Genomic DNA, 12,513 nt, shown 5'->3' with positions numbered 1-12,513 from the left:
CTCACTGTCACATCTCTTCTTATGGTCTCAGACTGAATTAGAACACCTCCACCTCCCCCGCCCCTTTTCTGAAGATGAGAAAGCCTTCCGTGAAGTGCAATTACCCTCTTCTGCTCGGTGCTGGTGAACATGCCACTGACCCACTGCAAGATTTTTCAGGCTCTTTTCAAAAGTAAACCCCGTCTCCAGGGGCAAACAACTCTCTCATTCAGTGCAGTGATGCTGCAGTGGAATGCTGGCGGCTCAAGGGGCACGGCAAGGAGAAGAGCTGGTGAAGGGAGAGACAGGTGCAAGGCAGCTCTGTCGGGGACAGGCAATGGCACCTTGCATTTCTAGAAATACACTTTCCCAGCTCAGGTACCTCAGTCAGCTGTGTCATCGCTGTACCCAGATAAAGGAACTAAATTTGTCCAGGCTGACGCAAGATCCTGGGAAGGGGAAAGCTGCAGAGACCCTGGGCTGGCAAAGATAAGGCTCTCCAGGAGTATAAAGCAGTGCACTTGCCAAAGCCAGTCCTTGTACATCTCACAGAGCTTGGTGGCAGAGGCACCATGAAGGTCTTCCTGATTCTCTCCTGCTTGGGGGCAGTTGGTGAGTTCTCCAAAGCATCGGATCCTCCAGCTCTCTCCACAACCTCACTCTTGCCTTGTCTTCTCTGCCTGCATTTCTCTTTCCCCAATGGCCCAACACTCTGCTTTTCTCCTATCCCCACCCATGCCAGAGACTTGGACTCCCAGCCTCCTAAAGGGACAGAGGAGGGAGCATATGACGGGGTGTACAAAATTGTGAGTGGCCTGGGGAGACTGGGGAAGGATGGACTGCTCCTTGTCCCTTCCTGTACGAGAACTGGGGGGCATCAAACAAAGCTAGGAGGTTTGGCAAGTTGAAAGCAAGCAAAAGAGGATTCCTCTTCTTTTAGGAAAGCGGCAAACCCCTTTCCACAGGGTATTGCAGATGCAGAAAGCTTACACGGCCTCAGAAAGAGAGGCGACACATTTGTGGGAGAAAAATCCGTCGAGGGCTGTGAGGTTCAATGACACCCCCTGTCTGACCTGGCAACCTCAGGTCCCTGAGTTGCTGGAGGCCAGGAGTGTGTCTGGGGAAGGGTTCCCCCTCCTCTGCTCTTTGCATCTGTAATGTACCATGTCAGAGACAGGCTCCAGGCCTACAATGCTCTAGTGGTCTCACCAAATGTGTTCTTTCTCACATTCTGCTCTAACATCAGCCTCCGGCTCTGCAGAGCTTGCATACTCTCTCTCAGATTCCTGAGCTACTGGGCTTTCCCTTCTCTCTTGCTCGCCCCTTGTCCCCCCTCAACAAATTACAAATTCTGCTGACACTCCCTACTGCATTTGCCCTTTTCCAGTTCTCACCCTACACAGATGTGCACCGAGGCCTTTCACCACGACACAGCTGTCACATCCCATGCCAGCAGTGCCGTGGAAGGAATACACTGGAAGCCTGCACGCATTTCATTTGTGAAGTTCTTTGGCAGCTCCTGCTCTTCTGTTCTTTTCCTGACGCAGGGGGGTAACAGTCAAAGACTCGCGCTTCAGAGCAATGCAGAAAGAACCCAGGAGGATAATTCAGGAGTCGCTGTGAAGACTGACTTCTGACGCTCCAAATTTTTTTGGCCCTGGCTAACTGCTCTGCAGCTCATTGCCTGCTGCTACACTGTAAGAGAATGGATTCAGACCCAGCGCTGTGAAAACCAATTCTCTTTCCCCCAGTTGCTGTCCCGGGGGACGCTGACGACGACAAGATTGTGGGAGGCTACAACTGCCCAGCACATTCAGTGCCCTACCAGGTGTCCCTGAATGCTGGGTATCACTTCTGTGGAGGTTCCCTCATCAACAACCAATGGGTCGTGTCAGCTGCTCACTGCTACAAGTCGTAAGTATGGACTGTCTTGGGTACCTGGGTGAATTCTAGTCAAACCTTGCAAACCCACCAGATTTGCAACTATGGTGCCTAGCAAGGCAAGACAAGACAAGGTGGCAGGGCATGCATGGTACACCTGAAAGCAAGGGAGGCACACTGACCTCAGTCCCACCGTCTTAGATGATCTTTCCAAAGTTCCTGCATTCTCAGTGTCCTTTTCTGTGCATCCTAACATACCTTTCTGTGCACACTGGTGTGTCTGTGTCCCCATACCAGCTCACCGATAGCTTCTCCTCTTCCCTTTTGTTCTTTTTCATTCCTCCAGACTTTCACCCTGGACCTATTCCTCCCTGTTTTTAGGGCATACTTCCATGCAGAGAGCATGCAGCTTCAGGATCCTGCTCCCCTGCAATGGGGAACCTAAGCTCTCTTCCCTAAGCGTTGTTCTAGGTGTCTGGAGTGATCCTGGCATGCTCACACCATTGCCACAGCGGCCAGCTGGGGATCCACCGGCACAATGCCCATCTGGCAAGGCTTTCCAGTCTCTGTCTTTAATGAAATCATGAAGTTCCTAGAGCCGTGTGACACACCATGAGCCTTTGACTTGGGCAACACTCCCTTACTCTCTTCCAGGTTTCTGCCAGTCCCCTTTGCGGCACCAAGTCATTCTAATGGGTGCTAACTGCTGCTCTTCTCTGTTGGTAATTTTGCAGCTATATACAGGTGAGGCTGGGAGAGTACAACATTGATGTGCAGGAAGACAGTGAAGTGGTCAGGAGTTCTGCAGCAATCATTCGCCATCCTAAATACAGTTCAAGAAGCCTTGATAACGACATTATGTTGATCAAGCTGGCATCCCCGGTGGCCTACAGCGCCGACATTCAACCCATAGCTCTGCCCAGCACCTGTGTCAAGGCGGGCACCGGGTGCCTGATTTCGGGGTGGGGAAACACACTGAGCAGCGGCTGTGAGTATCAGCGCATGTTGCGGGTAACTGGCCACGCTTCTCCTGCTCTGCCACCGGGTTCATGGGACCCACGTAACTTTCACGCCTGCTTTGCAGCCTTCTCTTGCTCTAGCCCCAAGTTCCCCACACTGCCCTGCCAGTGTGTCTCAGTCTACAATGAGCTTTGCATTTCCTCATGCAAGCCAAGTATTTACTTTACCCTGCTTTGCTGGATGGCTCTCGCACGTATGTCTGCAGGGCATCCTGCTCACTGGCAGTAGTGAGTCCCAAGATGAAACCTAATTTTCACTGCTCTCCCGGCAGCTAGTTTCCCTGAGATTGTCCAGTGCCTGCAAGCTCCAGTCTTGAGTGACCAAGAGTGCCGAGACGCTTACCCGGGCCAGATCTCCAGCAACATGATGTGTGTAGGATTCCTGGAGGGTGGGAAAGACTCATGCCAGGTAAGAGCTGATGTCTGGGCAGAGCTCTGGCTCGGACACTTTTGTGCCTCAGGCTCCGTGGCATATGCCAGAGCTCATCAGAGTGCTTAGGCTTCCTCATCTCCAGGTGTGCAGTTCCCACACAGCGTCCTTCCAGCAAGAAGCGTCCAGGGTTTGGACGCTTTGGGTGGGCTTCACACAAAACCAGCAGGTGCAGCCACACCTGGTTGGGCACGGAGTGCAGCAGCGGTAAATTGCGGCGTTGCGGGAGGGGATCAGCAGATGAGGGGTGGTATCTTTCTGTGCTCTCATACCACGGCCTGCTCCGCCTCCCTCAGCGCTCCCTGGATTCTTTGTAACAGGCCAAGACCTTTCCAGGTGAGATTCTGCTTTTAAATCAGCTCACACTTCTAACTTTTTCCCTCCAGGGTGACTCGGGCGGCCCAGTTGTGTGTGACGGGACACTCCAGGGGATCGTATCATGGGGAATCGGGTGTGCTCTGAAAGGCTACCCTGGCGTCTACACCAAGGTCTGCAATTATGTCAACTGGATCCAAGAAACCATTGCAGCCTACTGATGCGACGATGACCACCCGGCTCCTTGGCCACTGCCCTCCTGCCCCATCACTTTCCTCTCAAGAAGATGATAGCACAAATAAAAACATACTTAAGAGCCTTACAGATATTTCCTTTGGGGGCTGAAGCTCACTCTACACAAGTGGGCCTCCCTGCAGCCTTTACACCAGCTCCTCCTGAACCTTCGCTCCCTGCCTGTTCCGGTTTAGGTATGTGCACTGGGAGTCGTGCCCTAGAGCTGCTGGGCTGGCAGGCAAGGGACAGGGCAGTGCGTCACCATCTAGGAGGCCTCCTGAGCTGGACTCCTCCTTCTCCTTACTCCTGGCCCTCTTCCTGAGAAAGGGAGCAGAGGGAGCAGAGATGGATCCTGACAGCAGTGGAGCAGAGTCCCATCTAGCTCCTGCTAATGGTGATGTTATCTTCTCATGGGTACTGTGACAGCTTTGATGGTACTCACTACGGCTATGGTGGGGGGTGGAAGAGCAAGCAGAGACAGGCACCACCTGCGGCCAATGATCCTCAGCCTCCCCCTTCACTTCCTCAGGGACATCTGAAGCAGGAGCCCCCTCACGCAGGGGGACTGGGCCCACCAGCACCTGCAACTGACACAGAATAGCTGCTAGGGAAAGGAAAACAACAGCAAACAGGTGGGGAAAAGGCCAGGCATCCCTTAGCAGTGTAAAGCACCGAGGCAAGATCAGCTAAGAAAGGAAGGATGGGGTGGGGGTGGCAGGAGCGGAAGGGGGCTGGTTGCCTCTTTGTCTTTGGCCCGCTGCCATTCTGGGTTTGGGCAGGTTCTCTTTTGGGGAGGAAGGAAAGTTATGCCTTCTTTGAGAGTACCTGCACTTGGGAGTGAGGGAGGGACACCTGGAAGACTGAGGGCAGGAGGCAGTGAGGCAATAACACAGTAAAGAGAGACCGTGGTAGTGGAGGGAAGGGCAGGAAACTCAGGAAAGGAACAGTAGTCCTACATGCAGCCAGAAGCAGATATTCAGCCCAGCCTCTGCGGTGGTGGGAGATGGACAGCCTCCTGGGAATCTTCAGCAAATGACTGGACCGCACAAAAAGGACTTCCTATCCTTATAGGAAGGATCCTGCAAGGACACAGCAGATGGGGGAGTTCTGATTTTAAAGGTTTTATTTAGGCCATCTCATCCTGCATATCTGAGTTCACATGGAAAGTTAATTGGGTTGGCTGGTTTGTTTGTTTGTTTTTCCTAATAAAACCTAGCTTTAGCCACCACAAGCCTTTTGGCAGATTCTTAGACCACGAATGATGAGAGAAGTTGGGGCTTCCCCAGTGTAAGACTCCCACAGACTCGGAACTGTTCTTGGAACCACTTGCAACAGGAACTGACCTGGGATCTCTTCACAGGTTGATGGGGCGGAAGGCCAAGGTGCAAGACAGCCCTGTTACATTTCATCTGGGCTGGTAACTTCCTTCTTACAACTTACAGCTGTTTGTTTTGGGGGGTGAAGCTCACTACACATGAGTGGCGCTCCCTGCAGCCCTTACACTAGTTCTTCCTGTGCCTTCCTTTCCTCTTCTGGTTTAGGGTCTCCTTTTAGCCTCTGTAGAAGAACAGTGAGAGCAGATGGAGTTGGATTGGAGCAGATGGATAGCCACATCTCAAGGTGTTGAAAGCTGAGGGGAGGAGAGAAATATGAGCAGAAGGTTAAAGTGACATGACAGCCATCCTGAAAGCTGCCCTGCCTATAAAGGCATCTGATAGTGCACTCTCTTTCCAGGTCCTCAGGCGGACATAGCAGTGCCTCCCTGCCTCCCAGAGCTTTGCCAAATCCCTCCACTTCTCATGGAACATTTGTTTTAGTCATGCGTGTCTTTTCTTGCCTGCCTTTTTTTTTTTTTTTTTACATGACGCTTTGCTCTACTCTCAGTTTGGGAGGGGTGGGTTACAGCATGTCTGGATGCCTAGCAGCACAGAAGGCATGACTTGCAACATGCCACGGCTGTTCTGTGAAATACACAGGCCCACCACTTATGGCACACCTATGTCATCAAAATGCTTGTTTGCGATGCATGTCACATTTCTTGCTTTGCTCTAGCATGGGTTCCCTGATGTAATGACCTAATCACACATCGCTGTTAAGTGGATGGGAAACGTTTAGCGTGGGTGCTCTTTCGTCAAGAGACAGATTGTTTGTCGTTATGCCAGTGCCTCAGGTTAGCTCCTTCCCACCCCTGTGCAGACCCACAGCAGCCTGTACGTCAGCTGCAGGAGAAGAAGGGGCCCAGCAGCAATAAGAAAGGGGACTTGGCACAGACACGGTGCCTGGGGGGTTTCCCTCCTGCATCTTTGTATAGCCTGCTCTGCCTGCTGATGTTGCCAAGATCTTCCTCCTGCTTCAAGTGCCCCCCTCCCTCCTCACCCCCACCGTGGAAAGCGGATTGATCTCCTGAGACCATTGATGAAATGCCAGTCATCTCCACTGTACAGCTGGTCTATGCCATACAGCTCTGCAGAGAGCCCTGAGAGTCACTGCTAGAAGAGCTCCAGCCAGACCTGGCCCCAGCTTGATCCCCTCCTGTGGATCAACAAAAGGAATATCCCCTAGAAGATGAGGAGGGATGGGTTGGGGAGGCCAATGAGAATAGCTGCACGGACCAGGGCAGGAATGGGAAGGCCATGGCAGTGAGGTGGAAATGGATGTAAGTGACCAGGGGCACCCCTGATGCTGGCAAGCGTAAGCCACATTGCGCCTTCTGAGAAGGGAAAGTCAGAGAAAACTAGGAGATCAGCTGCACACAATTATATCGCTAGGAGCTGGCTGGAAAGGAAATGTGCTGCCTCGTCAAGTCAGAAACCTCGGCTCTCTATTACCTCCATTCTGTCTCACAGCCCTTGCCTTTAGAGCAGGCGCCCACCCCCAATTTACAAGGCTTTAAATTACCTAAGTTAGCACACGATCTGTAGAGAGCGGCCAGAAAGACCTCCCCCAGAAGGGTCTGTGCACCCCAAGCCTGTGTAAATTGGGCTGCTGCTGGGCAATTTAAACGTCTCAAAGCCCAGACACTCCCTCGGTGCTGTGAGACACCGGGATGGAGTGTTTGGGGAAAAAAGGGAGGCCAAGGAGGCACTGGGAAAAGTGCAAGGTTCTCACAAGGCTGGTGAGGTGGCGTGGTCAGAGAAGGTTGTGGAGGAGGTCGGCTGTGGGAGCCAGTGCGGCTGGCATGGTGAAATGCAATGGATGAGGAGGGGCAACCGGCACCAGAGAAGCAGAGAGAACTGGACTGGAAGTAGAATGGGAATGGGCTGGTCGGGCTTGAGAAGTGTGAAAGAATGAGCGTAGGACTGACCGGGCAAGCAGCCCGGGACGGCAAGCCTGAGCAAGGAAAGATTTGCGTAAGAAGAATTGCCTGCAAGCAGGTGGCCCCAAAGACGCTTGGTGCACCAGCATAGGCAACCGGAAGAAACTGACACAAGATGACCTAAATCCACCAAAACTGAAGAGCCATCTGATGGGAACTGCACATAGCCACCACTGACCTAGCCACAGTCCTAGGCCAGGCCCAAAGTACTAGCACATATACCTAGCTCTGGAAACGGGCTGCCGGTGCCTTCTCTGTGCTGCAACGGTCATGTTTTCCCAACTGGAACTGAAACTGGAAAGCCAGTCTTCACTTGATGCTGTCTTTCACAGCATTGCTATCCAAAGCCAGTGCAGACAGGAGACCTCACCCCTTTCCTCACTGTCACATCTCTTCTTATGGTCTCAGACTGAATTAGAACACCTCCACCTCCCCCGCCCCTTTTCTGAAGATGAGAAAGCCTTCCGTGAAGTGCAATTACCCTCTTCTGCTCGGTGCTGGTGAACATGCCACTGACCCACTGCAAGATTTTTCAGGCTCTTTTCAAAAGTAAACCCCGTCTCCAGGGGCAAACAACTCTCTCATTCAGTGCAGTGATGCTGCAGTGGAATGCTGGCGGCTCAAGGGGCACGGCAAGGAGAAGAGCTGGTGAAGGGAGAGACAGGTGCAAGGCAGCTCTGTCGGGGACAGGCAATGGCACCTTGCATTTCTAGAAATACACTTTCCCAGCTCAGGTACCTCAGTCAGCTGTGTCATCGCTGTACCCAGATAAAGGAACTAAATTTGTCCAGGCTGACGCAAGATCCTGGGAAGGGGAAAGCTGCAGAGACCCTGGGCTGGCAAAGATAAGGCTCTCCAGGAGTATAAAGCAGTGCACTTGCCAAAGCCAGTCCTTGTACATCTCACAGAGCTTGGTGGCAGAGGCACCATGAAGGTCTTCCTGATTCTCTCCTGCTTGGGGGCAGTTGGTGAGTTCTCCAAAGCATCGGATCCTCCAGCTCTCTCCACAACCTCACTCTTGCCTTGTCTTCTCTGCCTGCATTTCTCTTTCCCCAATGGCCCAACACTCTGCTTTTCTCCTATCCCCACCCATGCCAGAGACTTGGACTCCCAGCCTCCTAAAGGGACAGAGGAGGGAGCATATGACGGGGTGTACAAAATTGTGAGTGGCCTGGGGAGACTGGGGAAGGATGGACTGCTCCTTGTCCCTTCCTGTACGAGAACTGGGGGGCATCAAACAAAGCTAGGAGGTTTGGCAAGTTGAAAGCAAGCAAAAGAGGATTCCTCTTCTTTTAGGAAAGCGGCAAACCCCTTTCCACAGGGTATTGCAGATGCAGAAAGCTTACACGGCCTCAGAAAGAGAGGCGACACATTTGTGGGAGAAAAATCCGTCGAGGGCTGTGAGGTTCAATGACACCCCCTGTCTGACCTGGCAACCTCAGGTCCCTGAGTTGCTGGAGGCCAGGAGTGTGTCTGGGGAAGGGTTCCCCCTCCTCTGCTCTTTGCATCTGTAATGTACCATGTCAGAGACAGGCTCCAGGCCTACAATGCTCTAGTGGTCTCACCAAATGTGTTCTTTCTCACATTCTGCTCTAACATCAGCCTCCGGCTCTGCAGAGCTTGCATACTCTCTCTCAGATTCCTGAGCTACTGGGCTTTCCCTTCTCTCTTGCTCGCCCCTTGTCCCCCCTCAACAAATTACAAATTCTGCTGACACTCCCTACTGCATTTGCCCTTTTCCAGTTCTCACCCTACACAGATGTGCACCGAGGCCTTTCACCACGACACAGCTGTCACATCCCATGCCAGCAGTGCCGTGGAAGGAATACACTGGAAGCCTGCACGCATTTCATTTGTGAAGTTCTTTGGCAGCTCCTGCTCTTCTGTTCTTTTCCTGACGCAGGGGGGTAACAGTCAAAGACTCGCGCTTCAGAGCAATGCAGAAAGAACCCAGGAGGATAATTCAGGAGTCGCTGTGAAGACTGACTTCTGACGCTCCAAATTTTTTTGGCCCTGGCTAACTGCTCTGCAGCTCATTGCCTGCTGCTACACTGTAAGAGAATGGATTCAGACCCAGCGCTGTGAAAACCAATTCTCTTTCCCCCAGTTGCTGTCCCGGGGGACGCTGACGACGACAAGATTGTGGGAGGCTACAACTGCCCAGCACATTCAGTGCCCTACCAGGTGTCCCTGAATGCTGGGTATCACTTCTGTGGAGGTTCCCTCATCAACAACCAATGGGTCGTGTCAGCTGCTCACTGCTACAAGTCGTAAGTATGGACTGTCTTGGGTACCTGGGTGAATTCTAGTCAAACCTTGCAAACCCACCAGATTTGCAACTATGGTGCCTAGCAAGGCAAGACAAGACAAGGTGGCAGGGCATGCATGGTACACCTGAAAGCAAGGGAGGCACACTGACCTCAGTCCCACCGTCTTAGATGATCTTTCCAAAGTTCCTGCATTCTCAGTGTCCTTTTCTGTGCATCCTAACATACCTTTCTGTGCACACTGGTGTGTCTGTGTCCCCATACCAGCTCACCGATAGCTTCTCCTCTTCCCTTTTGTTCTTTTTCATTCCTCCAGACTTTCACCCTGGACCTATTCCTCCCTGTTTTTAGGGCATACTTCCATGCAGAGAGCATGCAGCTTCAGGATCCTGCTCCCCTGCAATGGGGAACCTAAGCTCTCTTCCCTAAGCGTTGTTCTAGGTGTCTGGAGTGATCCTGGCATGCTCACACCATTGCCACAGCGGCCAGCTGGGGATCCACCGGCACAATGCCCATCTGGCAAGGCTTTCCAGTCTCTGTCTTTAATGAAATCATGAAGTTCCTAGAGCCGTGTGACACACCATGAGCCTTTGACTTGGGCAACACTCCCTTACTCTCTTCCAGGTTTCTGCCAGTCCCCTTTGCGGCACCAAGTCATTCTAATGGGTGCTAACTGCTGCTCTTCTCTGTTGGTAATTTTGCAGCTATATACAGGTGAGGCTGGGAGAGTACAACATTGATGTGCAGGAAGACAGTGAAGTGGTCAGGAGTTCTGCAGCAATCATTCGCCATCCTAAATACAGTTCAAGAAGCCTTGATAACGACATTATGTTGATCAAGCTGGCATCCCCGGTGGCCTACAGCGCCGACATTCAACCCATAGCTCTGCCCAGCACCTGTGTCAAGGCGGGCACCGGGTGCCTGATTTCGGGGTGGGGAAACACACTGAGCAGCGGCTGTGAGTATCAGCGCATGTTGCGGGTAACTGGCCACGCTTCTCCTGCTCTGCCACCGGGTTCATGGGACCCACGTAACTTTCACGCCTGCTTTGCAGCCTTCTCTTGCTCTAGCCCCAAGTTCCCCACACTGCCCTGCCAGTGTGTCTCAGTCTACAATGAGCTTTGCATTTCCTCATGCAAGCCAAGTATTTACTTTACCCTGCTTTGCTGGATGGCTCTCGCACGTATGTCTGCAGGGCATCCTGCTCACTGGCAGTAGTGAGTCCCAAGATGAAACCTAATTTTCACTGCTCTCCCGGCAGCTAGTTTCCCTGAGATTGTCCAGTGCCTGCAAGCTCCAGTCTTGAGTGACCAAGAGTGCCGAGACGCTTACCCGGGCCAGATCTCCAGCAACATGATGTGTGTAGGATTCCTGGAGGGTGGGAAAGACTCATGCCAGGTAAGAGCTGATGTCTGGGCAGAGCTCTGGCTCGGACACTTTTGTGCCTCAGGCTCCGTGGCATATGCCAGAGCTCATCAGAGTGCTTAGGCTTCCTCATCTCCAGGTGTGCAGTTCCCACACAGCGTCCTTCCAGCAAGAAGCGTCCAGGGTTTGGACGCTTTGGGTGGGCTTCACACAAAACCAGCAGGTGCAGCCACACCTGGTTGGGCACGGAGTGCAGCAGCGGTAAATTGCGGCGTTGCGGGAGGGGATCAGCAGATGAGGGGTGGTATCTTTCTGTGCTCTCATACCACGGCCTGCTCCGCCTCCCTCAGCGCTCCCTGGATTCTTTGTAACAGGCCAAGACCTTTCCAGGTGAGATTCTGCTTTTAAATCAGCTCACACTTCTAACTTTTTCCCTCCAGGGTGACTCGGGCGGCCCAGTTGTGTGTGACGGGACACTCCAGGGGATCGTATCATGGGGAATCGGGTGTGCTCTGAAAGGCTACCCTGGCGTCTACACCAAGGTCTGCAATTATGTCAACTGGATCCAAGAAACCATTGCAGCCTACTGATGCGACGATGACCACCCGGCTCCTTGGCCACTGCCCTCCTGCCCCATCACTTTCCTCTCAAGAAGATGATAGCACAAATAAAAACAAACTTAAGAGCCTTACAGATATTTCCTTTGGGGGCTGAAGCTCACTCTACACAAGTGGGCCTCCCTGCAGCCTTTACACCAGCTCCTCCTGAACCTTCGCTCCCTGCCTGTTCCGGTTTAGGTATGTGCACTGGGAGTCGTGCCCTAGAGCTGCTGGGCTGGCAGGCAAGGGACAGGGCAGTGCGTCACCATCTAGGAGGCCTCCTGAGCTGGACTCCTCCTTCTCCTTACTCCTGGCCCTCTTCCTGAGAAAGGGAGCAGAGGGAGCAGAGATGGATCCTGACAGCAGTGGAGCAGAGTCCCATCTAGCTCCTGCTAATGGTGATGTTATCTTCTCATGGGTACTGTGACAGCTTTGATGGTACTCACTACGGCTATGGTGGGGGGTGGAAGAGCAAGCAGAGACAGGCACCACCTGCGGCCAATGATCCTCAGCCTCCCCCTTCACTTCCTCAGGGACATCTGAAGCAGGAGCCCCCTCACGCAGGGGGACTGGGCCCACCAGCACCTGCAACTGACACAGAATAGCTGCTAGGGAAAGGAAAACAACAGCAAACAGGTGGGGAAAAGGCCAGGCATCCCTTAGCAGTGTAAAGCACCGAGGCAAGATCAGCTAAGAAAGGAAGGATGGGGTGGGGGTGGCAGGAGCGGAAGGGGGCTGGTTGCCTCTTTGTCTTTGGCCCGCTGCCATTCTGGGTTTGGGCAGGTTCTCTTTTGGGGAGGAAGGAAAGTTATGCCTTCTTTGAGAGTACCTGCACTTGGGAGTGAGGGAGGGACACCTGGAAGACTGAGGGCAGGAGGCAGTGAGGCAATAACACAGTAAAGAGAGACCGTGGTAGTGGAGGGAAGGGCAGGAAACTCAGGAAAGGAACAGTAGTCCTACATGCAGCCAGAAGCAGATATTCAGCCCAGCCTCTGCGGTGGTGGGAGATGGACAGCCTCCTGGGAATCTTCAGCAAATGACTGGACCGCACAAAAAGGACTTCCTATCCTTATAGGAAGGATCCTGCAAGGACACAGCAGATGGGGGA

General features: G+C 53.0%; 2 protein-coding genes and 1 gene segment (V, D, J or C); all 3 read left to right on the top strand.

Moving 5' to 3' along the window:
* The window catches only part of LOC106497168 (T-cell receptor beta-2 chain C region-like), a 53,708-nt gene that overhangs the window by 20,798 nt on the left and 20,397 nt on the right, over nucleotides 1-12,513 (top strand).
* Nucleotides 552-3,845, top strand: LOC106497167 (trypsin II-P29). Its single transcript, XM_067303705.1, has 5 exons — nucleotides 552-591; nucleotides 1,731-1,893; nucleotides 2,595-2,848; nucleotides 3,152-3,288; nucleotides 3,696-3,845. Exons 1-5 carry the CDS (start codon nucleotides 552-554, stop codon nucleotides 3,843-3,845), a joined length of 744 nt encoding a protein of 247 aa, XP_067159806.1.
* On the top strand, nucleotides 8,103-11,396 carry LOC136993228 (trypsin II-P29). The gene is made up of 5 exons (XM_067303716.1): nucleotides 8,103-8,142; nucleotides 9,282-9,444; nucleotides 10,146-10,399; nucleotides 10,703-10,839; nucleotides 11,247-11,396. Exons 1-5 carry the CDS (start codon nucleotides 8,103-8,105, stop codon nucleotides 11,394-11,396), a joined length of 744 nt encoding a protein of 247 aa, XP_067159817.1.

Source organism: Apteryx mantelli, chromosome 1 (assembly GCF_036417845.1).
Source record: "Apteryx mantelli isolate bAptMan1 chromosome 1, bAptMan1.hap1, whole genome shotgun sequence".
Classification (NCBI taxonomy): domain Eukaryota; kingdom Metazoa; phylum Chordata; class Aves; order Apterygiformes; family Apterygidae; genus Apteryx; species Apteryx mantelli.
The sequence above is the reverse complement of the archived record's forward strand: the minus strand, read 5'-3'. Positions and strand labels throughout refer to the sequence as shown.

What these genes read in the sequence shown, in the direction of transcription:
- LOC136993228 (XM_067303716.1), top strand. Translation starts at nt 8,103, where the DNA reads ATGAAGGTCTTCCTGATTCTCTCCTGCTTGGGGGCAGTTG. An exon ending in CTCCTGCTTGGGGGCAGTTG is followed by an intron (nt 8,143 to 9,281) that starts GTGAGTTCTCCA and finishes TCTTTCCCCCAG; the next exon opens with TTGCTGTCCCGGGGGACGCT. An exon ending in AAACACACTGAGCAGCGGCT is followed by an intron (nt 10,400 to 10,702) that starts GTGAGTATCAGC and finishes CTCTCCCGGCAG; the next exon opens with CTAGTTTCCCTGAGATTGTC.
- LOC106497167 (XM_067303705.1), top strand. Translation starts at nt 552, where the DNA reads ATGAAGGTCTTCCTGATTCTCTCCTGCTTGGGGGCAGTTG. An exon ending in CTCCTGCTTGGGGGCAGTTG is followed by an intron (nt 592 to 1,730) that starts GTGAGTTCTCCA and finishes TCTTTCCCCCAG; the next exon opens with TTGCTGTCCCGGGGGACGCT. An exon ending in GCTGCTCACTGCTACAAGTC is followed by an intron (nt 1,894 to 2,594) that starts GTAAGTATGGAC and finishes GTAATTTTGCAG; the next exon opens with CTATATACAGGTGAGGCTGG.